Source organism: Staurois parvus, unplaced genomic scaffold (assembly GCF_062004578.1).
Source record: "Staurois parvus isolate SC_StPar_1 unplaced genomic scaffold, SC_StPar_1.0 ptg000541l, whole genome shotgun sequence".
NCBI classification, from domain to species: Eukaryota; Metazoa; Chordata; class Amphibia; order Anura; family Ranidae; genus Staurois; species Staurois parvus.
The window spans coordinates 1,129,699-1,156,679 of record NW_028318337.1 but is presented as its reverse complement, the minus strand read 5'-3'; the positions used below and the strand labels follow the sequence as shown (position 1 = coordinate 1,156,679).

The 26,981-nt window shown below is 42.3% G+C and overlaps 1 protein-coding gene across 3 annotated transcripts in view; it reads left to right on the top strand.

Moving 5' to 3' along the window:
- AP3D1 (adaptor related protein complex 3 subunit delta 1) overlaps positions 1–26,981 on the top strand; it is a 147,682-nt gene that overhangs the window by 99,782 nt on the left and 20,919 nt on the right. For 2 of the 3 annotated variants that reach the window (XM_089690750.1, XM_089690749.1), the window contains 4 exons: positions 5,004–5,105; positions 13,487–13,672; positions 14,713–14,760; positions 21,913–22,102. In XM_089690750.1, the coding sequence (XP_089546876.1) occupies positions 5,004–5,105; positions 13,487–13,672; positions 14,713–14,760; positions 21,913–22,102 (526 nt within the window). The remainder of the gene's footprint in view (positions 1–5,003; positions 5,106–13,486; positions 13,673–14,712; positions 14,761–21,912; positions 22,103–26,981) is intronic. The other variant, XM_089690751.1, reaches the window with a different exon arrangement.

Sequence of the window (26,981 nt, the reverse complement as noted above, 5' to 3'; positions counted from 1 at the left end):
GTGGAATTTTCAGTAATAAATAATTTCTACAGTCCAGAAATTCTTTAGAATTAGCTGTAGCTGAGAGAGCATACTCTTCATGAAATTCAGCTCTCTGCAGCAACCTGGGTATATTATACCGCCTCTGCATCCCACAGTGCTGTATGGTATATCTGTACTGGCTTCTGATGTTCCTACATTGCAGTGTCATTTGAATCCAGAAGGGGATAATCGACAAATGGTAGGAGATGTTTGCTTAGTTTGGCTGCTGGTGTATTCATCTTAGACTGGTTCATTTTAAACCTGAAGGAATTCTGGAGACAGTGAGGAATATTGTTTTTATTTTTGCTGTCTTTCAAAGGGAGACACCCTAGAAACCTTGTAGGTATCATGACAGTGCTGTGCCCTGCCACAGTGTGAAAAAGTGTTTGTGTCACCTAGAGCTCTCATTCAGGCTGGTTGAGGGGGCTCCATAGTGCTTGTCTCATACAGGGGAAACTTTGAGGTTCAGTTTCCTCAGAAGTTGGTAAAATCTGATTTGGAATCTCGAGTCTGGAGGCTTCATAGAGACTTGTAGGGATGAAGTCTTCAATCCTGGGTCCTGGCTTTGTGGTGGACAGCCTACACACTGAGTGTGCAGAACTTTTATTTGAGACATAACTGGTTTAGGACTCCACCCCAACACACAGATGAGGTCTCTGCCCACTAAGGGGGGCTCCATCAAGCAGACATGTGCATCAAGGAACTGCTAGGTGCATGTGTTTATATGAGAAGACTTGTCTGGAGGAGCAGACAAGGGCCTGAAGTGTGAGGTCAGGGCAGCAGCGCTGCAAGCGTCAGCCAGGAGGCTGATGACCATTTATTTTGCACTGGAGAATGCTAAAAAAGGCCTGGGAAGGAGACCATGTATTGACTTGAAATGTATTTTAATATAACTGGGCAAGAAAAGCTTATTACTCAGAAAGTTTGAACCAGCTAAATACTTGAAGATCCCAGTAAGGCTGTAGAGAAACGGAAAGAGAAAGGAAATCGGAGCCAATGTGTGTGTAAAATGCCTCTTATAGCCAATTGTCTCTGGGGGTGAAAACTAGGCTTGTTTTTATGTTACCTTAAAGTGGTTCTAAAGGCTGAAGTTTTTTTTTACCTTCATGCATTTTATGCATGAAAGTAGTAAAAAAAACCTTCAGTGTGCAGCTCTCCCCCTCAGCCCCCCAATACTTTACTTACCTGAGCCTGATCCTGCGATGTCCATGAGGGCAGCAGCTCTCCCGTTGGCCATTGGCTCTCACTGCTGTCAGTTACAGCCACTAAGGAGGGAGCGGGGGACAGGGCAGTAAATTCACTTCTTGAAATGTAAAGGGTCTACCTGTCAAAATATGAATTCTTCTCAGTCAATTTCCTAATCCCTGCCCAGATATGTCCTAGGTCCTAACCACTCACTTTCCTCCACTGCATTTAGATTGTTTCATAAATGTTCCCTTTCATATGCCACTTCACTTTATACAGTGGCAAAAATAATTATTTGTCCCCTTGCATATTTTGTACATGTGCCCACTTACAAAGAAATGAAGGGTCTATCATTTTTATCATAGGTGTATTTTAAATGATAGAGACAGAATATCAACCAAACACAATACAAGTGTTATAAATTGAGTTGCAGTTCAGTGAGTAAAATAGGTATTTGGTCCTCATGCAAAATATGACTTCGTACTTGGTGGAGAAACTCTTGTTGGCAAGCAGAGGGGGTAAGACATTTCTTGTAATTGGTTACCAAGTTTGCACACATTTCATGATTTTGGTCCACTCTTTACAGATCTTCTCTAAATTCCTTAAGGTTTCTTGGCTGTCACTTGCCAACTCAAGTTTCAGCTCCCTCCATAAATTTTCTTTAGGATTAAGGTCTGGAGACTGACTAGGCCACACCAGGACTTTAATGTGCTTCTTCTTGAGCCACTCCTTTGTTGCCTTGGAGGCGTGTTTTGGGTCCTTGTCATGCTGAAAGACCCATCCACGACCCATCTTCAGTGTTCTGGTTGAGGGAAGAAGGTTATTATTCAAGACACATTAAGGTCATGGAGTGGCCTAGCCAGTCTCGAGACCTTAATCCTAAAGAAAATGTATGGAAGGAGCTGAAACCTTAAGGATTTAGGGAAGATCTATAAAGAAGAGTGGACCAAAATCCCTCCTGAGATGTTTGCAAACCTGGTAACCAACTACAAGAAACGTCTTACCCCTCTGCTTGCCTACAAGGGTTTCTCCACCAAGTACAAAATCATATCTTGCTTGGGGATCAAATACTTTTTTACTCACTGCACTGAAACTCCATTTGTAACATTTGTATCGTGTGTTTTTCTGGATTTTTGGTTGATTTTCTCACTTTATCATTTAGAAATACACCTATGATAAAAATTATACACCGTTCATATCTTTTTAAGTGGGGAAACTTACAAAATTAGCAGGGGATCAAATAATTATTTTCCCCACTGTACATTATTCCTTTTTATCTGTGTGTTTTTTTCTGAGTAAAATGAATACATCTTTTCAACTTCCTCCTTTTAGATAACAATAAAAAATAGAAGTAAAGAATAGAAAACCCAGCATATTGGCAGTATCGGCTACATGTTCTAATACATAATAATAAAACACTTTGAGCAAGAAAAAACCATGAGAACAATACATGCAAACTTGTATGTAACATTTCATGTACCATGAAACATACTTTAAATTGTGTAACTTCCCTATGACTCCAACCAATACCCCCCATGGGAGATTGATTGGAAAAGGGTATTTTGATTTCTCCAGAGTGAGTAAAAGTCTGAATATATAAATATCATATAATAAAAGTCTGCGTACAAAGATTATATATCACAAGTGCCAAAAGGTCAAATCAAATGAAAGAAGAAATAGAAATATTCAGCGTGAATGATGTCCAAACAGGAGTACTGTAATTAGGGTGTATGTGTTATATGTTGATGGTGCATGTGGGAACCTGTAAGTAAATCAAATCAATCCACGATCTGTATGCAGCTGTGAGACACAGAGGCAGGAAGTAGAAACCGTAAAGTACTCTGTAAATGAAATACTCTGCTCCCTGAAGAGCTGTCCACAAAATAAGCCTACACACCCTCCCTCACAGTTAGCTGCTTTAGAGCTTCTTCGCCCCATGTCTGCTGAGCTGTGTTTTTCTATACTCTATCCCACATATATGGTGTGAATAGAGCACAAGCCCTTGGGGCCCACAGTGATTTAGTGTGCAGCAGCTGTCCATTCTGGTAGCAGTGAGCCAGTGGTAGCGAGCTGTGTGACGTGCATTTAATCACATCAGAACTCCCTTTTTTTTCTTTGTAAACTTTACATGAAGTGCATAAAGCCACGTCTCCACACAGCAGCGTGGTGACATACAGGGCTGCCCAGAGAGTTGCGATATTTTGCAAACGTATTGCATAATATCACTCAGCTGTAGAACGCATTCTGGTGTGAACATGACACATAGAAAACTTTTTGTTTTCTATGTGTCGGTGCAGTTACTGTGTTTAGGCAATAAGCAAGAGCCCTTATAGTATTTGAGATCAAATTCATTGCCAAGACCCTGTTCACTTCTCTCCACCTCCACTGTGACGCAATATTTAGGTATATGCATCTTTCTTTTGCAGGATAGTTAGTATAGGTGTTAGAAGGGGAGTGGGAGCAGTTTTAAGATTAGTTATTAAAAGCCCAGAATTCCAATTTAAGCAGGTAAAAAACCTACATAGTTCTTTTTTTTATGAGGCTGGATAGCGATGTTTTGTATAATTCACCTTATCTGTACTTTTGTAGATCTTTATTATCATGTGTAACTAAATTTGAGCACAGTCTGTCCTAACAAACGTGTAAAGGTTTAGAGACTGGGCTTCTTGCAATGTATGTTAAAGTACAGACTAATCTCTAATATTGATCAAAAAACATTGCAGTCAGCTATGACACCTTCTCCTGAGAAACATCTGAATACGAAAAAATCCTAAAGAAAAATAAGTAAGCATGCTGTGTGGATGGGAACACATAATAAACATATAGTGGGTTGTTCTTAGTTTGACTGCAAAGGTAGAAATATTTTAAATCGCCAAAATATTAAGGCCTTGGCAAAATCATTTTTTATCTTAAAGTGATACTTAAGGTAATAAAAAAAACAAAAACAAATAACATGTTATAATTACCTGCTCTGTGCAGTGGTTTTGCACAGAACAGCCCCGATCCTCCTCTTCTCGGGTCCCCTTCTGGTCCTCCTGGGTCCTCCCCCCTGCTGAGTGCCCTAATAGCAAATTGCTTGCTATGGAGGCACTTGTGCTTGCTCGATTCCGAGCCCTGCTCTGTGTGTCCATTGACACACACAGCATGGTTCAGCCCCACCCCCCAACTCCCTCCTCACTGCTTGTGGTTGACAGCAACAGGAAGTAATGGCTCCCGCTGCTGTCTCTGAGCTAATAAGGAGGGAGAGAGCCAGGAGAGCAGCTACTCTTGTGCACGTCACTGGATCGAAATTTGGCGGGGGGGGGGGGGGGGTCTGCACACAGAAGGTTTTTTTTTATCTTCATGCATGCATGAAGGTAAAAAAAACCTTCAGCCTTTAGAACCACTCTAATTTCACCTGGACTCCTTTTTTTAAATGTGTATATGGGTCAATAAGGAGGTGCTGTGTGGAAACTATATGACAAGTATTTTTTTCTAAGCTTTTGTATATTCTCCCTCTAAACATGGAGTTTCACACAGTTCACCCATGTCAGTGATGATTCACTGAGTCTTTGCACTCATACTATGATTGAGAAAAAAACAGCAGTGTTGTGGTAACCTGCTCGGGAGGTAATATCACCATAACAGTGGTAAGTAGTAACCAGTAAACCAGGAAACTGGGAGCCTTGATGGTTGTATGTTTGTGTTGTGTGGATGGGGTGGTATTGTTGTTGGCATTTCAATACCCCTAGACAAATTAATAGAAATGATACAGTACTGTGAGCTTTGAAGGAAAAAAACATTTTATTGTATCACAGGGGCCTTCCACTGAGACTGTGCCTGAACCAATTGAAACAACGGAGGAACCAGTGGAAGCAGTATCAGTACAAGTAGAAAAATATGAGGAAGATACAGAGAAGGTAATTAACAGATCTCTCTTTGAAATGCAGGGGCATACTTTTTTAATTTACAAAGAGGGAATTACATTTCTTTTTGGGCTAATCCATGATTACCCGGTTTCGGTTACAAAGTGGAGAAAATGTTGTTGTGGGACAATCTCAAAATTATTGCTTGCCATTAAAACAGGTTTGATATGCTGGCTCCTCAAAAAGGTTTTGTAATATTACTTATCAAGCTGTGAGAAAAAATATGTGAACCCTTAGCGGTTGCTTCATAATGTGATCTGATCTTCTTTAAGTCATAATAGTTAAGGTGGAACTTTGTGCAAAATGAAAGACATTTGGTAAAGTCTGTCACACTGTCACATAAACGCAGCAGTTTTTCTCCTCTCTGATATAGATGTAAAGTATGGCAAAAAAAAGTTTTAGGTTTTGGACAGAGTGGACAGGGACTTGAAAACCTATTAGTTTTTTATTGCTGTCTGGGCCCCATTAGGCAGATTCACCCTCTTTGTCCTGTCTATCATTATCATTTAAACTGAAAGTAAAAGAAAACCCTAAATTTTCGGTTGTCCTCAGAAATGTAATAGAGGGGAAATTTTCCAATGATGACTCTAGTTTTGGTGATCTGGGGGTCTCCAATGAATTTCCTTAATTTGCAGGATTTTCCCTTGCTTCCTGTTTTGGCTTCGGGACAGGAAGTGAAGGTAAATCTTCCCAATGGGACACAGATGGGTTATAACACTCCCTGACTCTATCCAATGGAAAAAAAAAAATATTGCCTATAGCTATACTTTAATACCTGTTGACCTTACCAGTAGATCTGTTTTTTCCACTTCCTTTGCAAGGCTAAGGTGTCCAGCAAAAGTTTTAAATACAGGAATGGCAAGAAGCCAGTTTAAAAGGTGATAGTTGTGAAAACCCCTGTTCATTTACTACTTACCGGTATCATTCCAATGATACAGAATTATTTAGTGTTGGTTACCATGTTTGTAACCCTTGCTAATTATTCTGTGATACCTGACCATTATTTAGACCCTGCGTGGGCAATTCACATGCTTGCTTTCGATTTTTCTTAAGCTGATTTATAAAACCAATAAATATACTGAAACTGAAAAAGCCCTCTTTTTTTTTTTTGAAAGAGGATGTTATGGTTAGTAAATAGATATCCAGCATGTCACGCTGTAAAATTGTGCACACTCGTGGAATGGCGTGAAACTGCGGTACTTAAAAATCTCCATGGGTGATGCTTTAAAAAGTTCTACAGGTTAGCAGTGTAAAGTTACAGAGGAGGTCTAGTGCGAGAATTATTGCTCTTTCTCTGACGTTCGTGGCGATACCTCACGTGTGTGGTTTTAACATCATTTACATATGTGGGCATGGCCTACGTATGCGTTCACCACTACATGCGAGGGGGGATGGGGGGCACTTTAAACTTTTTTTTTTTTAAAAAGTATTTTTTATTTTTTTTTGCACTGTTCCTTTAAAAAAAAATTTATTCACTTTTATTCTTATCACAAGAAATGCATGCATCCCTTGTGATAGAAAAAATTAGTGACAGGTCCTCTTTATGGAGAGATATGGGGTCAATAAGACCCCACATCTCTCCTCTGCAATGTAAAGCAATGGATCAAAAAAAGCATTGATCTAGTGCTTTAAAAAAAAAAAAAAATGGCCGGAACGGGAAGTGACATCACTTCAGTCCTCCAAGGGCATAGAGAGTGGCGGCCATCTTTCCTTCACTCATCTCTATGCCCAGCGCCGGGATCGATGGTTTCTCAGGAAAGGCTGAGAACTACCAAGTGGCGGCAACGGCTGGCGGGCGACAGGCTTTTTTCAGCACCTGTATCAGTGCTTTTTTTTTATTTCAGCCGACGGCCAAAAGGGGTGTTTTCGGCCACCAAAATTTCACTACATCCCTAGTACGAACAGTTATCCTGTCCTTTTGTATTGTTTCCTTTGTGTGAAATCCCTACTGCTCATAACAGTCCCTCTGTGGGTTTTTTTTTTTTGTGATTAAATGTTACCACACCAAGCAGGAGAGCACAGCGTAGTTAGTTTGGCAACTAAGAAAGTATTAAAGATAGAACATTAACACCCCAGCCAGGGCAAAAATCCTTTTTTTTTTTTTTTTTTCCTTTTTAAAGAGGGCCTCAACGGTGGCACCTTACATATTTGTTAATGGAGAATTGTGATTTACAAACTTTTAACATTGAAAAAAAATAACGCACACTAAAAGCTGGCAGTGTTCTTATTGATCCACTAGTGTTTGTGTTTTGATGTGCATTAAAGGTTTCCTTTTACTTTGCTTTGGCGACACCAGAACAGAAAGGGAAGGGATGAAATGTAAAAATTGTCAGAACAGAGTTAGAGAGGATATTGCTCAGTGAGGACACCTTATTTGGTGATGGGAATTCCCAGCATTTTAGGACACACTTCCTCTGTTGTGTTTCCAGTGTTTGGTAATGGAGCTTAATCTCTTCAGTGGGAACATAGACAATACAAAACCTGAGAAAGGTTGCAGTCCTCTACCACTGTATCCCTTACTAGAAAAATGTTGTATTCTATATCAAAAGAAGAAAGTTCCAAGAAAAGTTTTTATAAATTTACTGTTAATACCTGTGTTCATAAGTCGTGAAAGTGACAGTTTAGAATGAAAGATGAACAGAATTCCCATTCTATCATCTGTAAAAGAAGTATTTTAAGTTCAACTGTTTACTCAATCAAATGTGTATCTATGACAACCCAGTAATTTGGTACTGTGTAAAAAGCATAGGAATGTGTTTTCTCTGTCATACATCACATCACACAGGGCATCTTCATATCTACTATGATAGTGTTATGTTGTTCCCTTCAGGTAATCGAACACTGGCAAAAAAAATAAAATGCAGTAGTCCCCTCCCAGGTACAGCCCCTCCCAGCTAGACGTAGCCTTATGTTTTTGATAGCTTCTTAGGTGATGGTGACATTAGTGCACAGAAATATTACTTTGTTTACAGCTAGTTTTTTTTTCTCAGGATTTCCTGATGGGAGCAGGAGACTAGCTACATCTGGCTCTGTGGCTTAGAGCCCAGAAGTATAGTGCCTGGACCCCGTGTTGGACGTGCGGGAACCTTCTGTACAGGATGTCTAGGTCTAGGGTGCTGACCCCCACATGGGTAATCTTGTCTCTGAAGTCACTCAGGGCACTCCCACCAAGATTGGTGGAGTTTTGATCCCTTGAAGGTCCTATGGCGTGAATAGCAAGTGCCTCTGATGGGGGTCCATAGGGTGTCTGTACCTGGCTGGGGGAGTTTAGTTGTGTCTTATATTCCCCTAGGTATTATTATTGTTCCCTGAGTGGTTTTATTGTGCCAGATGCTCAAGCACTACACCAAAGGGATGGACCAGCGTTTTTGACGGTGTCTTTCTGGCAAAGGGTAAATGATGCTTGAACTACTGCATAGTGATACAATGGGGAGGAGTTTCATGGTGGCCAACATCTTGCCTGCTTCACTCCATGCATCGATTCTGGAGGATGCTGAATTCCTTTGGTGCAGCTTAACCTTTCACTTAGTGAGAGAGGGCAGTATACCTCTCTATTTTTCCAGGTACAGCGATACCTTTGTGTGAATAGTGTTTTAGCAAGTTGATATTACACTTTCTCCCCTTGCCCAAAAGCCCACTTCCCCTACCTCCTAAGAAGCATTACTTTCATCCGTCACAGGATGGCTCCTAACCAAAATCCAATACCCAATTCTGCAAGAAGCCTTGGACCTTAAAGCTTTCTAAGCTGACAGGGACAAGTCCTCCCAATGAAGGGGATCCCCCACTTGCTCTTTTGGGGGAAATTACAAGCTGGAGTTTCTATGCCTTTCCCTTCCACATTTTATGTTCTCAGAATTTTTATTGAATCCACAAAGAGGAGCAGTGTGCTCACACAGGGAGTGGTCACTTCAGTTCAGGTGGAAGAAAACTGTTACTGTTCAAATCTTTTCACTGTGCCCAAAGTGAAAACAGACATTTGCCAAGTTTTGGATCTAAAGGGACTAAACAAGTCCCTTTGGGTGCAAAAATTCTGAATGGTCTTGGTCTGGCCAGTGGTCACCTTACACCTACAGTTTCTGTGGTTTGCAGTGGAGAACCAACTTTTTCCCATTTGTTGTCCAGTTGTTTGGCCTCTCTGTAGCTCCCAGCTTATCCATTAAAGTGTTGGATCCAGTGTTGGCTCTCTTGCGCTGTCAAGGTATTCCCATTGGGGTTACCTGGACAACCACCTGCTCTGGGAGCACTCTCCCTCTTCTGGAGTCCAATGTGCATTGTACTCTTCTCACTTTGGAAAAACTTGGATGGATCCTGAGCCTTCCAGCAGTCTGCCTCGGTCCCAACACAAAGGCAGGAATACTTGGGCTTGATGTTAGACACAGATCAGCTGAAGGGGATTCCAACCCCCAGAAATGCCTGGCACTAGGTGCAAACTTCAACACAACACTAGCTACGTTTCTACATGAGAGTTCTGGGAAAGAAGGTCACTTCCATCGAGGATATGCCAGTTTCATTTCAGGGCTCTTTAACTGAATGTCTTGTCAGCATGGGGCAGGAGGACAGAGTCATTGGATTCTCCTATATTTCTGCACCCCAAGAAAAAATTTGTCCCTTGACTGGTGGATCCCCATGCTCATGTTAGAGGTAGGGAAGTCGAGTCCTAGAGAACCACGTTCAGGGAACGTGGACGTAGCAGGAAAGTACATTGCCTATCCACATCCTTGAGGGCACTTTGATTAGCCCTTCTACATTGGTCATTACAACTGGGGCCTCCCAATGAAAATCCACTTGGGACAATACCACAGTGGTGGTGTTACAGTTACAAGGGTTGAAATGGAAGTCGCACCACTCCAGGGAGCAGATATGATTTTTGCCTTGGGCCGAGAATCATGCTCCTGCTTTGACCGCCATACACATTAACAGGGAAAATTGGTAGGCAGATTTTCTCAGCAGACAACATCTGAATCCATGAGATTGGGCTTTTCACCCAGGGGTGTTCAAGGATCTCTGCAGGAGATGGGGGGATGCCAGATTTTGGCCTTCTTGCATTCCAGTTTAACACAGAACTAGACAAATTTGTCTCCCAAGACCAGGGACCCCAATGCATTTGCGGCAGATGCCCTGATGACACAGTGGGACTGGCTTTCCTTAATTTTTGCCTTCCCACTTCTACAGATGTTATCCCGACTGCTTCACAGGATATGGTTGGAGGTTATTCTGGTGAGAATGTTTGCTCTGGCCTGGCCCAAAAGGATGTGGTACATCATAAATTTGTCCATGGTCATTTCTGGTCTGTTCCAACATTTTGTTACAGGGTCCAACATTCCATCCTGCTTTACAGCTGCTGATTTTAACCAGCATGGCTGTTGAGGTCAGGGTCTTGAGAAACTCTGTCATCCATATGCTTTTCAAGGCTAAGAAGGCAACTTCTCAAAAGATTTACTTTTGGACTTGGAAGTCCTGTTTTGCATGGTGTGAGCAGCGCAAAAAAAGAGTAACCATCAAGGGACAAATTTCAGCCTTGGTGGATCTTTTTCAGATGCTCATTGCCTTAGTATGTGCTTGCATACAAGGTGTCATAAGCATTGTTCCTCCAGATTCCCCTCTATAAGTACTTTCCATGTTAACCACTTGCCTACAGGGCACTTATACCCCCTTCGTGCCCTGGCCAATTTTCAGCGCTGTCACACTTTGAATGACAATTGCGCTGTCATGCAACACTGTACCCATATGAAATTATAATTTTTTTTGAGACCGAGCTTTCTTTTGGTGGTATTTATTCACCTCTGGGTTTTTTATTTTTTGCTAAACAAACCAAAAACAACTGAATTTTGAAAAAAAATAAAACGTTTTTTCTTAGTTGTTATAAAATTTTGTAAATAAGTGATTTTTCTCCTTCACTGATGTGAGCTAATGAGGCTGCAGTGATGGGCACTGATAGGCTGCACTGATAGTTGGCACTGATGGGCAGCGATGAGGAGGCACTGGTAGGTGGCACTGATGGGCATTGACAGGCATCACTGATGGGCACTGAAAGGCAGCACTCATATATGGCACTGATAGGTGGCACTGACTGACACTGTTAGGCGGCACTGATAGGCAGCATTGATGTGCACTGCTAGGCACTGATACGTGGCACTGATGGGCACTGGCAGCTGGCATTGATGACCACTGACAGCTGGCATTGATGGACACTGACAGGTGGCACTGCTGGGGCTACACTGATCATCAGGGCACACTGACCATCAGTGCCCTGATGATCAGTGTACATGTCCCCTCTGAGAGATGCCGATTACCGGCTGTCCTCTCCTCACAAGCGGTCAGTGTGACAGCTCGTGAGGAGAGAAATGCCGATAACCGTCATTTCCCTATTTACATGCAATCGGCTGCGATTGGACACAGCTGATTACATGACCGAGCCGACATCTTCGGCTATTTCCATTGATTGGTGATCCGCACAGCGCACGCCCCCGGAGCTGCGCATACGCGGTTAGAGTGGGAGGATGTCTTATGACGTCCTCCCAGAACGAGAGAACCGCCTTGCGCCCGTCATTACCTTATATGGTAAATCTGTTTGAGCCTATGTAGGACATTCCTTAGTGCTTTTTACAAGAAAAATTATCTTTTTGATTGCCATTACTTCAGTACACAAGGTTTTCAGAGTTGGTGGGTCTTGATTGTAAAGATCCATTCCTGGTCATTCGTCAAAGTAAGATGGTTTTACGGCTTTACATCATCTTTTTTTTTTTTTTTTTGGTTTGCCTGCAGTGATTTCTTCCTTTTATCTAAAACAGGATATTGTGTTCTGTCCTAATTCTAAGGCAAAGGAAGATGGGGTCTTTCATACCCTGGGTATGATTCGTGCAGCTTCTATTCGACAGTCTGACTCTATCTTTTCTGAGGGATCGGAAAAGTCCAGCAGTCTCCAAATCTACTGTTTCTAGGTTGATCAGCCAGCAGGTTTCTTAAACTGACAACTGCAAAGGAAGGAACCTGTTGTTCCATGTAAAGGCTCATTCTACCAGTAATGTTGGTTCTTCCTAGGTAATTTAACATTAAATTGGTTCTAAAGAAGGAGTTTGTTTTTTTTTAACCTTAATACATTTTCTGCAATAAAGGATAAGTTCACCTTTGAGAAAACGTTCTGTGTTCCACCCATTTTTAGGGTGGAACATGTAACATATTCCCACTCTTGCAGACACTCCCGGATCTAAACCTTCTGTGTGACAGCATGATGAGAGATTTTCTCCCCCTACCCGCTGTTACTATTTGAAAACAGTGTGGCCGTGCAGGGCTCTGTCCACACATCCACATCATTTATTCTGTCAATGAATGAACTACAAGTACTGACATCCTTTGCGGCTGTCTATTTTTAGTTCTCAGTGAACTACCACGGCGCTGTTGAGCATTTTGGTAGTCCATTGAGTCTTTCTGTCATTGTGTAACAACCTGCCTGTAGGATGAATGAGCAGACGGCTTACACTGATAGTCTGCAGGAGCCCTGCATGGCACCCACAGTCTGCTGATCTCTGGTGCAGTGCTTTCCAGGCTCCTAAAAAAAAATAAATAAATGCACTTTTTTTTTTACCTGCAAAAAAAGTGCATTTATTTATTTTTAAAGGTGTATTTATCCTTTAAGGTAGAAAGCATTTAATGCTCAGCCCCCCAGTATTCGCTTATACTTACCTGAGCCTGATCGTGATCCAGCGATGTGCATGAGAGCAGAGGCTCTGTCCGTTCTCACACTCATTGGCTCAGAGACAGCACTGGAAGCCATCGGCTGTCGATGCTGTCGGTTACAGCCAGTGAAGAAGGGAGCTGCAAGGCTGCTACCTGTTCTTTTTTCATACCTTTACTAAGTTTAACCAAGTCGATGTTTGGGTCTCTATGGATGCTACCTTTGGGAGAAAGGTCTTGCAGGCAGCTTTGTGAGGTTCTAACCTGTGTTGGTTAAGTGTTTGGGGGCATGTTGCACTCCCCTCATTCAGTGGTTTGGGACATTCCTATAAAATGGATATAGGATCCTACCTCTCTTCTTTTGCTGTTTGTGGCTTGCTGCAAAACTAAGGCTATGCCTAGCTTGCAGTGGTTATGCTTGGAAGGGGATTACTGTCTTTTTTTGCTACTGTTCACTCACGAGGAGGTGGCAGTTTTACCCTATTTAATGGATATGAAGATACTCTTGTGTCCTATGGTATACTCCAGAAGAAACGGAAAAAGATTTTACAGGTAAACCAAAAACTATGTTGACCGTTTTTGTAAATTGTTCACCAAGGCGTTAACCTGGTTTGCAGACTTTGAAGCATACACAATACAACTGTGTAAATATCTAGTTAATTCAGTAAGGTGTACACATCATTGTTTTTTTTGTTTTATAGAAATCCCACCGGCACAAGAAAAAACATAAGAAAGAAAAGGATGATGCAAAGGATGAAAAAAAGTCACGCAAAAAGAAACATCACCACCACCACCACCACCATCATCATCATCATAACGAATCGCATGAAGGTGACCACACTGAATCTGTGCAGAATGGCACCTTGGACGAAGAGGAACAGTTACCAGTGAGTTGAACAAAAATATGTTCATTACTTAATGGCTGAATAAAATCAGTTATTAAGCGGATTACGCTGTTCATGTATTTCTTCCAAGTTTCTGTGTATTCATGTAGTGTGTGTGGAAAATGGTTTTGGGTGCTGCCCCAGGTGACTTCTTCTTCACCTAGGAGATGCTTTAGGTGAAGAGTGTAGTTACCCATGGCAATAAGGTACCTGCTGCCAGAAAAAAAAATGCAAGTCTGTGGGGATGGCAGGGAGAGAGGATGAAGAAAACTGCTTTTAATTTTGAGTGAAGATCTGCTTTAAGGTGCCTACAAAATTCTTCCACTGTTTACTTGCATATTTGAAGATGTTTTTATTTCCACAACATATTTGTTTCCATAAAGGTTTTTAACCCCTGCGGTTAACCCCCAAACCTAGAAGACCACATCACTTTTAGTTCAGTTTGTACCCTTTGAGTAACCATTTGGGTTTGATGGCACCAGCTGGAGTGTAAACCATGTAGCCCTCCTAGTCACAAAAACACCTAAATGTGTCAAGATAGCTGTCCTAATGTTGATACAACATAAATCATCCTGTGACCATTTACTATGTGCAAGGCTTTTATTTTATGAGTTATTTTGATTACTTGTAGTCAGTGGGTTTTTTCCTTTAATTATGAACATCTCCTTGGAGTACTACTTTGAGACGCACACATAATGCCCTTACTGTTTTGTGATTCATTAATGCTTAAAGGTGCAGTAAGAATTTTATATACTTATTTGTGAGGCAATCTTTGTAAATGGACATATTCTTTATTGTTAGAATGGTGGTGTTGATCGTGTCTAGGGGTGGTACTTTTTGTGTGAGGATTACATGTCTCTTTATTTAAGGTTTGGCCGATAACAAATGTAAAAAGTCTACTTTCAAATTACAGGTTATGGTGAAATAATTTGGTTTTGACAGATTGCAGAAGATTTTCTAAATATCTTGTTAACTTTGCATTTTAATGTGGTGACTTTACATTCTTGTATTGGTTTTTTCACCTTCACTTTTTTTTTTTCTAGTCAATGTCCAGTTATTCTCTTTTGGCAGAAAACAAATATATCAAAATGGTAAGTGTGAAGGGAAAAAAAGAAATTATGTGCAATGAGCTTTGACATCCAAGTTATAGAAGACAGTATGGAAATTCACACACAGTTGTGATTTGGTTAATACCTGCCCTTGGAGAGAACATTTAAGGACTAACCTTGCTTTCTTTGGCAGTGTAATGTGAAGTTCTCAAACATAATATTATATCAGTTTGGATTTCCAGTATTAAAGCTTTTCATGTTACATTATTAATTAGAGCAGGGGTTAAAATTTTGAGTCCAGACCTACTAGCCGGTCACAAAACTTACTCTCTATCAGTTGCCCCACCCAACCTTGCCCAGGTCCGCCCCCAACCCCACCCTCGGCCCAGCCCCAACCACGCCCCCTTAAAGCTTATGAAATTACATTTTTCTTTAGAATAAATAGTCCAAAATATAAAACTGTACACAGTAATGTATATCCCATCTCCCCTGTACTCCATTATAGTGATATGACATGTATACAGTAATGATTACTGTATACATGTCATATCACTATAATGGAGTACAGGGGAGATGGGATATACATTACTGTATACATGTCATATCACTATAATGGAGTACAGGTGAGCTGGGATATACATTACAGCTCCCCTGTACTCCATTATAGTGATAGGACATGTTGTATAGAGTACTTACTGTCCCCCGCGTCGGTGGAGAGGGTGTCTCCTCTCAGCGGAGGAGAGCGGACCTCTCCTGCACCTGTCCCCTCAGCGGCAGTGCCACAGATTCCGGAAACCGGAAGTTGTAAACCGGAACTTGACTTCACAATGAGGCTTGGAGCGCAGGTGCAGTCGCTCCATGCTTCATCTGTGCTCACCGCTCGCCACAGAGGAATTTTTCCTCGCATTTGGCGAGCGGCTTTTTCAAGCCCTGAATTAGGGTATAGTCTATTCTATTCAAAAGATCTCAGGTGCTTGCAGTACATCTCTTAATACTGTATGTGACCCTTTAAATAACAACCTCATCTGTCCGACTTATGTATGTCCTTTCCCTTTCTAGAAGTGAAAAAATTAAATAAGTTATGACTGTAATTTTTTCAACAAGTTGAAAAATCTCTGTGCAGTAACAAGCAATTGCATATAATGCAATATAGATAATCCCTTCAGGTCATATTGTCCGAGCGTCATGGGTGACACTCATATAAAGTCACAATTGACCATTTAAAATTCATTTTGTCAGGTAAAGTCATCTTCTTTTTTTTTTTTGCTAGCATTTTTTATTTCTTTTGAATCCATGTTCTTCAAAATTGCTGCCTGAGCTTGTCTCTACAAATAGTAGCTATCTGGATTGGCCTTTCCGCAGCCTGTCTTTTTATTGCCATACCCAACCATGCCAGACTGGATGTGCATGTCTAGACTGCAAGTGACCTTTCATATTAGGCAACTTCCAGACTCAGTTCTTTTAACAGGTTGGCTATAAAGTGATTTCCATGTCCAGGGCTGTTGGTGTTGCCTCTGCTTGCCCTGTTTCTAAAGACTCACTCTAAGTGGACCATTTGGGCTAAGCACCATGAGCTCCCATGTTGTTGCACTGTGTTCCTTTGAAATTCCCCTTATCCGCTGATTTCTCTGTGAAAGGGGTTGATGCTGAAGGACTGAGCACTGACATCATCCTGTGGATGGAGAGTTGCACATGCATGAGCTCTGCACATTCCTTTTCCTCATTCAGCATCAGTCCTTGGGCTGGTCCCACTGCCTGCCTACAGCAACCTGGGCACCTCTGCTCATCTTACCCTACACTTTCTACATGTGTCTGGGTTCTGTGTGTACCCTGAGCTACACTGCTTGACACTCCACTAACAACTGCTTGCAGTGTTCCTACTGATGTTACTGACAATTGTGGTGTGAAGTTGTCTTGCACTCTGCTTTTGATTCTGTGTTATCTTCAGAGCCTTCCCTTGCTGGGTTTGGCCTCCTCCTCTACTCTGAGTTTCTCCAATTTCTTACAAATGTGCCCCTAAATAGTCATGGTCTTCTGTTTCTGCACTTATTGTTGCACTATACACCACTTTGAAGTTGGAGGATTAGACTTTTGCTTCCACTAGTGCTGTTCCTAGTCGTGAGTCCTTTAGAGCTCCCAAGATTGCCAAGACCATTCAGGTGCACACGTTATTGCAGGTCTTCCTTAACAGAGACTGGAAACACCTGGACAGGATGCTTGTTTCCCCACCCCCCAAGCGCTTACTAGCTTTGTACCCTTTTGAAGGGGAGTTTTCATTCCAGAAGATGATGCACCTGTCTTCAGGGACCCCCACCGATAAGTGTTTGGAGGCCCTCTCTAGAGTTCTGCTCTTGCTAGAAAGAACTCCTCTTCACCCTGTGACCTTGATTTGCTAAACACTGACTGACCTGTCTAAAGCTATTAGAAGGGATCTGATTACTATTGCAACTGCAGCCTTGATCATGTAACATATGGAACAAATGGCTGAAGCTCTATGCTACTGTGTTGACTGGCTGTTGGAGGCTTCTCATCTAATTTCCAACATGAGTTTCTAGTCAGTAAATGGAGGCAGTTTTGGCTACAGTGTTGAACTTCAAAACCTGCATGTAGAAAAAAAACAGATTGCTCACTATGGTCTCCAAAGGACAGTGTCTCTTAGGTTACTCCACATCAGCCAATTCAGGTTACAAACCCATGATTGGCTTCCAGCTCACCCACAAGGATTGAAGCTCTAAGTTTTTGCTTCCATAAAATCTTCCATCTGAAGGTGCATCCATATTTTCCAAAGTGGGAGAACACGTGACTTTTGCAGACAGCTTACATCTCAGTGGAAGAATGTTTTCATGGGTACTATGCCAACTTGTTCGTGGATCCCAAATCCAAAGGAAGCATCTGCCCCATCTTGTATCTGAGCTTTAAATTACTTCTTTCAAGTTCATGGAATTCACCAGGTCTGTCATTTCCACCCTTTACTAAGAAGACTTCCTGGTGTCTGTGGACATCAAACACGTGTAACTACATGTTTCCAACTTTCCTGCCCACCAGCAATATCTATGCTTTGTTCTGGGCCCTCTGCATGCTTTGTAACTCTGCCTTTTGACCTATGTTCACCATGGCACATGCCTCAGTAATATATTTGCTGAACTCTCAGGACACTCCCACTGTGAGATACCTAGGCAAACTCCTACTGAAGAAACAAGTCTACTCAAGTTCTGAACTACAACCTAGCCCTGACTGCCCAAACCTTGCAGAGGTTTGGGTAGATCCTAAACTTTCATAAATCAGTGCTGGAACCAACTCATCACCTGGAATACTTAGGTCTAGTGCTAGACCCAGAAAATGCCAGAGTTTTTCTTCTTTAGGAAGAAAGTTCAAGGTCTTTTCTGCCAGACCCGTACCTTTTTAGTCCAGGACTTGCCTGGCTCTTCATTTATTCATTGGAGTCCTAGAGCTCATGGTGTAGCCTCCTTTGAGGTAGTCCCATTTGCCCAGTTTCACTCCAGACCTCTACAACACAATATTCTGATGTTATGGGACAAGTCAGTCCAGTCCTTGAACAGATCAATTTGTCTGGCATTCAGGACTAGGTTGTCCCTGGCTTGGTGGGTCTGGAAACTAGGTGGTTCGTCCTTCCTGTTTTTGGAAGGTCCTTGCAACCAGTTTGTGGACCCTGTAAAAGTCATAGGGCATTCTGGCAGTGCAGGGGACTTGTGTGTCGGAAGAATCTGGTCTCCTGATTGACCTCTTGGAGCCTCAAGTGATATGTCTATCTTTGTAGCACTGGACCACCCTTTGATCTAGATTTGTATGAACAACAGCATAGTAGTGTATACATCAACCATCAAGGAGGGACCCGAAGCCTCACCGCAGCAAGAAAGGTAGAGCAGATCCTGTCTTAGGCAGAACTTCACTTTCCAGCTTTGTCAGCGGTTTACATCCCAGGCCTGGAAAATTGGCAGGCAGACTTCCTCAGCTGCCAGTGTCTGGACCTGGGGGGGTGGATCCTACACTCATATGGAATTGGTGGATTCTCTGACCTGATAAGACTCCTGGTGAATGCTCTGTGGTTGTCAGAATCTTAACTCTCAAGAAATGATTTACAATCCTACTTTACAATCACAGGCTTTAATGGCATGGCTATTGAAGCCAGGGTCCTGAGGGACAGGGACATCTCTGATCTAGTTATTTCCATGAGGCTAAAAGCCAGGACGTCTTCTTCTCTTCAAGGTCTATTATCATACTTGGAAGGCTTAGTTTGTTTGGTGCAAGACACAAGTCTTTCACCCCAGGAATTTTTCTGCGGGACAAATCCTTTCTGTCCTATAGTTGGGGTTGGACCACCATTTGTCCCTCAGCACTATTAGGTCAGGTCTCTGCTCTTACTATCTTGTTCTAGAGATTGCTGGCTCCTCACTCGATTATTTTCTAACCTTTGTTACAGGATATCTCCTTTTTATTTTGTAACGTTTGCTCAGCATATCTCCCATTTGATTTCCCGTGCTCACTCCCCTGTGACTTCAGATCTCGTTCACTCAGCACTCCAAAAAACACAAATTGAACTCATCTGAGATTTCTCTATTACCCACAAGGTGGAGTTTTTCATAGCTATCATGTCTGCAAGGCGAATATCTGAGCTGGCAGCATTAGTCGGTAAAGAACCTGTTTTGATCTTGCACAAGGACAGGCCCTGAACTTCCTTTTTCACCTCAACCAGATCATCATTCATCCTCCATCTCTCTGGCTGTATTTCATCCAGAAATTTTCCTCCTTTGTCAGAGTGTGGTTGAGGTTTTTAAGAGCCTAGTATCAGTTACTGTTGCCTTCAGAAAGGCTAAATTCTCTTGTCCTACCAGATGGCCCCTGTAAAGTTGAACCTCTTCTTCCACCATCTCCTGGTTGCTTAGACAGATTACACTGTTCAACAGGTAAAAAGTTTTGGGCATAAAATTAGCTAATCTTACATAATTTTGGGGTGCTGAAAACGAAAATGACCCTAAAAAATGTTGATTGGCTCTAGTTTCCATGATATATTCACCCATCTAATGACGTAAGCCATTCAAAATTATGATGCAACTTCAGCTGCATATTGCGCAATTGATACTGGTGACCAATAGAAAATTGCATGTATACTGAGATGATGCAATATTAGCCTTTAATTGCATCACTTCACTGCATAAAAGCTGCAGTATCTGTAGCTGATTGTAGTTCGACAGCGTCTTTACATTTCGTTTTATGCTTATATAGGCTACTCAGTAATGCCTCGAACTTGTGTGAATAAAGCAGATAATTTCTGCTATATCTGCGGTGAAATAACTTTTATCTCCCAAAAAAGGAGGATAACAGGAATGATTAAGAAAGCCTACAACTTGTATTTTGGCTGCAAGATAGGAGACCAGGACAAGAGCTGGGCACCACATATATGCTGCAATTCTTGTGGGACGGCACTGGAGCAATGGTTGAATGGAAAAAAGGCATCTATGCCTTTCGCTGTGCCAATGATTTGGAGAGAGCCAACAGATCATGTTAGTAATTGTTACTTTTGTATGGTGCCTCCATTTGTAAAAGGGCTAAATAAGAAGAAAAAGTTATCTGTGCACTATCCAAATATTCCATCGGCAATACGTCCAGTTCCTCATGGAGAGGAGCTACCAATTCCTAAAGCACCAGAATCCTTCGTGGTTGAGTCAAGTGAGGAAGAACCTGAAGCGTGTAGTCACGTGCAGTTGTAAGAGATAGCCCTTTCCTCGAATACAAGAGAAAAGCCAAGAGAAGCAAAACCGACACAAACTGAAGACAAAACTAGTGAGAATCCTAAGTATTAAAATGATTCAACTTAGCTTATGGCTATAATTTTTCTTGGTAATCCTATGCAATATATTATGCCATTTAGGCTTTGTTATGTAGTCAATATCACTTGCTTTATATTTGTGGAAAGACATCTATCTATATAATTATTGTGCATTATGTAGTCATTACGCCTATAGTAGAAAACTTTCCGTTTACAGAAAAACTAGAGCCAATTGACAAATTTCATTGTTATATTTGAACTCAGAATGTGAAATTCATTAAGAAATGGATCCTTTTGTTTCCAAAACTGGCAAAAAATAAAAATTTGTTGAACAGTGTTATTATCCAGGCTCCTCATTTTAAGGATCAGGTTTCACTCTTTCCTGTCAAGGTGCACTCTACCAAATCTGTAAATGCCTCATGGGGCTCTCCTGCATCAGGTTGTTTCTCAGATTTGTACGGCTGCTACCTGGTTTTCTGTACGCATATTTCTAAGTTCTACCAGGTGACTGTTCATCTTATCTGGTGACAGCTTCAAGAGAAAAGTGACTCAGGTGGCTCTTTGACTTGCAGGCAGTCCCCTGTTCTGTTCTTAGTGAGCCTGTTAGCATTTTCTTTCCTGTGTTGCCCACCCCTCAGTTGCTCTGCTCTTGGATGTCCCAACAGTTAATGACTTCCTTTGTTGTGAGAAAAGAAAATTGGATTTTTGTACCAACCGTAAGATCCTTTTTATTTTGAGGTGCATTTTCCCTCTTTTTCTCTACTGTCCAATCCTCCTGTAAGCAGCAGTAAAACCTAACAATTAATTACTTCTGTGTCATTGAATGGACTCCAATAAAAGGATTTTTAAATGGATCCTATTTTGTTAGGCTACTTTTAAATTTTGATCTTAAAGCAGTAGTAAACTCAGTATAAAAAAAAAAATATATATTTTAAAATGGTCCCCTGCAGGTTTTCACCATAATGTGCTAATTTGCATGTTAGTACAATTATGGCAGACTTCAGCACAGTGATGTCACCGCTCCAGCAGGTCCTTGCCTCTTTGACCTTCACCTGGTCCTCGTTCTGGGTTCGAGCTGCCCAGCCGCTTGAGTTGTTAGGCCACAGTGACATCACTCCCGCGTATGCGCATCAGAGTCACTTTACCATGGCGCACAGTGGGTGCTGCAAGTGTGATCTGAGCACTGCTGATAGGCTGTGAAATGCCTTTATAACTGAAGAAACCATTAGGGTCTCATTGTTATAAAAATCTTGCCTGTCAGCGTTTATTTGTTTTCTATGAGAGTTTAATGCTGCTTTAAATGACACTTGTTCTTTAACTTGATGTTTGAGCAGTATTGTAAGTGAAACGCTCCTTTCATAAAAACCTTAAAGAATCAATATGCCTTATACTAATTTTCATAACAGATGTATGATATTCAAGGGGATCTACAGAAGGAGAGTCAGGTCACAGTCTCCATTATCTTAGAAAACCAGAGTCAAAGTTTCCTGAAGAACATGGAGCTCAACGTTCTGGATTCCTTAAATACCAAAATGCAGAGGCCAGAAGGATCATCTGTACATGATGGAATACCTGTACCCTTCCAGTTACCTCCAGGTTGGCTTGCCTTTTGCAACAGTAAATTTATGCTCACAAAAAAATAAAAACTGAGTAATGCTGTATGAATTTTTAGTCAGTTTTCTGTTGATTCATGTGTTCATGGTCTCATGCTTATAAATAATTGATACATATACCAGGGCCTCCAGTCATTTTGTGCTCCTGTGCTTTTTCTGACGAACTGCGCTTTTGACTGTGCAGAAGCACAAAACCGTCCTGATCTGGTATCTGTAGCAATTTTTTTTGAAATGTTGATGGTTATCAGGGTTTTAAAATTTGTCTGTTTTTGTTCTACATGAGTATTGAAATCCAGCTCTTAGGAGGAATGTTGTCACCAATGCAAATGCCCCATTGCTGAGAAGCAGATATTCTTGCACATTTAGTTTTAAAAATCAAGGCCCATAAAATCAAACAGTGGCAAAATCCACAATACTGTCTCATTGAAATGGAACATTAGTCAGAAAAGAAGAGTTATGGGCTGTATAGGTAAAAAAAAAAAAAAAGACATTTTACTCGCCTAGGTGGATGCAGCAGCAATCCGATGCTGCATCTGTCCCTTGCTGGCTCTGCACAGAAAACTGATGAAAGACTTTGCTCAGTAGAGAGCTGGGACTGGTAGTCTCCGGGTCTCTGCCCTGAACCCGGAACCTACGTACACAGCTGATCACATGATGTGGTAAAAGCCCAATCATAGCGGATCACCGGTAAATGCAGTTGCCGGTTGTCAGCTGCACACTGCGAGGAAAGTACTGCTGATAACCGGCAATTGTCAGAGGACGGATCGGCACTGATGATCAGTGCCACCCACCTCTGCCCATCAGTGCTTAGCAGTGCCCCCCACCTCTGCCCAGCAGTGCCCCCCATCTGTGCTGTCAGTCAGTGCCGCCTATCAGTGCCCATCATTGTTGCATATCAGTAGTGCCCATCAGTGCTGCGTATCCATGCTGCCTATCAGTGCTACCTTTCAGTGCAGCCTCATCAACGCACATCAGTGAAGGAGAAAAATTACCTGTTTACAAAATTTTATAATAGAAACGAAAAACTTTTATTTTTTTTATTTTTTGTTCTTTTTTTGTTTATAGTGTAAAAAAATAAAACACCCAGTGGCGATTAAATACCACCAAAAGAAAGCTCTATTTGTGTGAAAAAAATTATAAAAAATTCATATGGGTACAGTGTTGCATGACCGTGCAATTGTCATTCAAAGTGCGACAGCGCTGAAAGCTGACAATTAGCCTGGGCAGGAAGGGGGTATAAGTGCCCGGTAGGCAAGTGGTTATAATCCTGTAATACACTGTCTCGCTGTACTCTGCACATGCTCAGTTGCTCTCTATTTTTATGCACTGCGTCGAATTTGTAGATGCCGATCTGCTGACATTAAAGATGTAATGCTACTCACAACTCTGGGCTTCAGCAAAATGGCAGCCTCCAGGTAGAAGAGATGGGAACAATGCTGGAGGCAATTTACAGCGTGCACTAATTTTGGTAGCATAATTATTAATGTGGAATGTATGGTTCATGCTGAAGAACATTACCCTTAAAAACTTGATAAAAATGAAGTTTCACTTTAACTAGGGAGTGCACAGCTGGCCCTAACTATAGCAGTTTACTAAAGTAAGGATACTGTGTAATTCTCAGTAAGCAGTAACTCTTGCATGAGCAGAGATCAGTGAAGCCTAGGCTCCCAGACCAAATTTATCAGAGTCTGTTAACGTAATCACAGTGCATTGTTTTATTCAACTACTGAGAGGGTTGCACTTTTGGTGACAGCACATCTTAAAACTAGAAGCCTTCAATACTGAAAGCTCTTGGTTCCGAATGAGATTGTAGATCAAGATTGCCTTGGTACAGTGCCTCTCTCAGTGGATTGTTAATGGTCTCTACGATTGTAGCTCTCCTCAGCCTAGCTTTTGGAGTGCTGCTTGTGGATTTTGCTAGATTGGATGTTGCAGGGCTGATCTGAAAGTAACCTTTGGGTATTGGATTTTGCATAAGACATTTTCCAGACCCTGCTCTGGTAACAGGTTAGCTGCAGAGCAGTTTTCTAGGTCCGGAGTTGTTGCCATTGCCCTTTCTTTGTCAACTCCTTCTGTGAGTATGCTAAGCATGAGGAGCTGTCTCACCTGTTCAGTTTGCTAGATACATTTAAAATTACATTTTTCGTTGATTGATTCTGCAAAAGTTGACACTCCGCAACTGGGCGTTTTCGTCATTTACTGGGTGGGGCATCGCACATTCTCCCTCTCCTGCCATTCAAAACTTGAGAAAGCATCCCAGCTTCAGCTCCTGCATTGCATAGAGTCATGTGGAACTCCAGTCTTGGTCCATTCCTACTGCCCGCTAGAGTGACCATGGTCACCCTCACCTGCTACCAGCGGTTGAGTTTTGCAAGAACCTGAGGCCTTACATTGTACCCTGAGCTTTACGTTGACTTGATCAGCCTGATCAGCATACTCACAGAAGGAGTTGTCAAAGAAAGGGCAATGGCAACAACTCCGGACCTAGAAAAGTGCTCTGCGGCTAACCTGTTACTAGAACAGGGTCTGGAAAATGTCTGACATGTGTTGACAATGTATGACAGAAAGGGGATAGTCCTGCTCTTTGGATGCTGCGGCTCACCTTTTGCTAACTTCTTGGGTGTTGCTTCTAGTGCGCCTATTGATAGGGCCAACATCTGCAGCCTGAAATCATGTTGCTTTCTGCTCCTGTAGTCCATTCTATCTTCTGTTGGGTATGGCCAGCTCCTGAACCCTTTCCCAAAAGGTTTTTACGACAACCACGCATGACTTGACGTGTATGGCAGTTCAACAGGAACCAGCCAACTTTCAGCCCATGTGTAAAGCTCCTCATCCAACACCCGATAGAAACTGGTCTCACGACTGGCTCCTGTCGAACAGGCATGGTGGAGAGCCAGCATCCGATCGACATCTTATCAGCGCTGGCAGCCCACTGGGTTGAACAAAATAAAAAGTATTAGTCATCAGCTGCTCTGTCCGATTCTGAGTCACTCCCATCTGTGGCAGGTAAGCTTGCCTCAGAATTCACAGCTTTCTGTCATTACTCCTGTTTTTGGCTCTTATGGAAAGTAGAGGACCTGCCTGTAGCTCTACCAATGCTGTTCCAAGTCTTAGACCCTTTAGAGCTCTTAAAGCGGAGTACCCCTCCCGCTGTCAAAAAATAAGTCAGCATCTACAAAAACTGTAGCTGCTGACTTTCAAAAAACAGCCACTTAACGGTCTCGCAGTGTGTCCCCTGCAGCCCGTTTCACCGGCCGTCCTGTATTCCAGGAAGCCGGCATCTTCAGTGTGGGCACCCGGCTGTGATAGCTTGTGGCTTTACAGTTGGGTACCCACTGCGCATGCGCGAGTAGCGCTGCGCTTCATGAATGGTCCTGTAGTCTTCTGGAACCTGTCATGTGTCCCAAAAGACTACAGGGAGGGAGGGAGGACACCTTCCGATTGCCTTGGCGATTGGACCAGAAGTGGGAGCAGGTACCTATCAAATTTGGGTACCCGCTCACCCTGCACCCCCCTCCAAGGTGCCAATCCTTAATGGGGAGCAAGGGAGCAGTGCTTAAAGTGGAACTTCCCCTTTTGGGTGGAGCTCAGCTTTAAGATTGCCAAGGCTTGCCTGGTGCACCAGCTATTCCAACTCAGCCTCTATGGAGACTTGAAACGCCCTGACAAGGTGTTTGCTCCCCCTAAGCACTTTTAACCTTCTACCTATTTGAGGAAGACAGTGGAATATCCCCTTTGTGGATGACCACCTTAAGAGCAGGTGCTCAACTGAAATTGTGGCCATTTTGTTGAGGACCCAACCAATAAGCAGTTGGGAGACCTTGCTAGATCTCTGTTTTTCACTGGTGGGCCCAGCTCAGTCTTAACTCTGACTTTGCTTTGCCAAACTCTGCCTGTCTGGTTACCGTCTAATAAAAGGGATCTGATCACTACTGCAGTTGATACCTTAATCATACAATGTTTGGAGCAAATGGTTGTAGAGTTAAGATATAGGCTGATGAAGATTTTCTGCATGGGTCTCCTATCAGTACTCATGCGGAGGACACTTTTTTAAAGTGCTGGACTGGGGAACCTGTCTCTATGAAGCATTTGCTCTGGTGACTTTAAAAGGGGAGAGTATTTCTCCCACTCTACACTGGATACCATCATTAAGGACACTATTGGTGGCAAGAGCACCCATTTGTTTTAGCCAAAAGAAGCCTAAGGTACAATCTGGGAATGTTCATCCCTTGCTGGAAGTTAAGAAAAGTCCTTTTCTTTTTTTTTTTTTTTTTTTTTACCCCACCTCTGCAACCTCTTACGTTCAAACCAGGGCTTGGCTCTCAGTTCACCTGAAAGGCCTGAAGCTCAAAGTCATCTCAACTCTCAGAGATCTTTAACATGAAGGTGCGCCTCTACTTTCCAAACTGGTGAGGCATCTATTAACCTTTTGCAGACACTTGGGCAGCTTGCATTTCAAATGCTTGGGTGTATAAGGTGGTTTACAGAGGCTACAAGCTTAGAGTTCTGCTTTCAGCCTCCTTTGTTTATCCCTTTCAACCTTCGTTTGTCACCGTAATTATTAGCAGACCACTAGGTTGCCCTCTCGGGTCTACTGGATCCTGTGGCAGAACAGTTTGAGAGGTTTTACTCCAACCAATTTAGGGTTCCCAAATCCAAATGAAGCATCCCCCCCTTCCATTCTGAATCTCAAAGCTCTGTATATCTTTATTCTAGCTCAGCCATTCCATTTAGAATCCCCCTGATCTGTCATCGCCTCCCTTCAACCAGGGAGACTTCATGGCTTCCCTGGACATCAAGGATATGTCCCCATATTTCCATCGCACCATTGTTTCCTGCTATCTGCCATTCAGTCTCCCTTC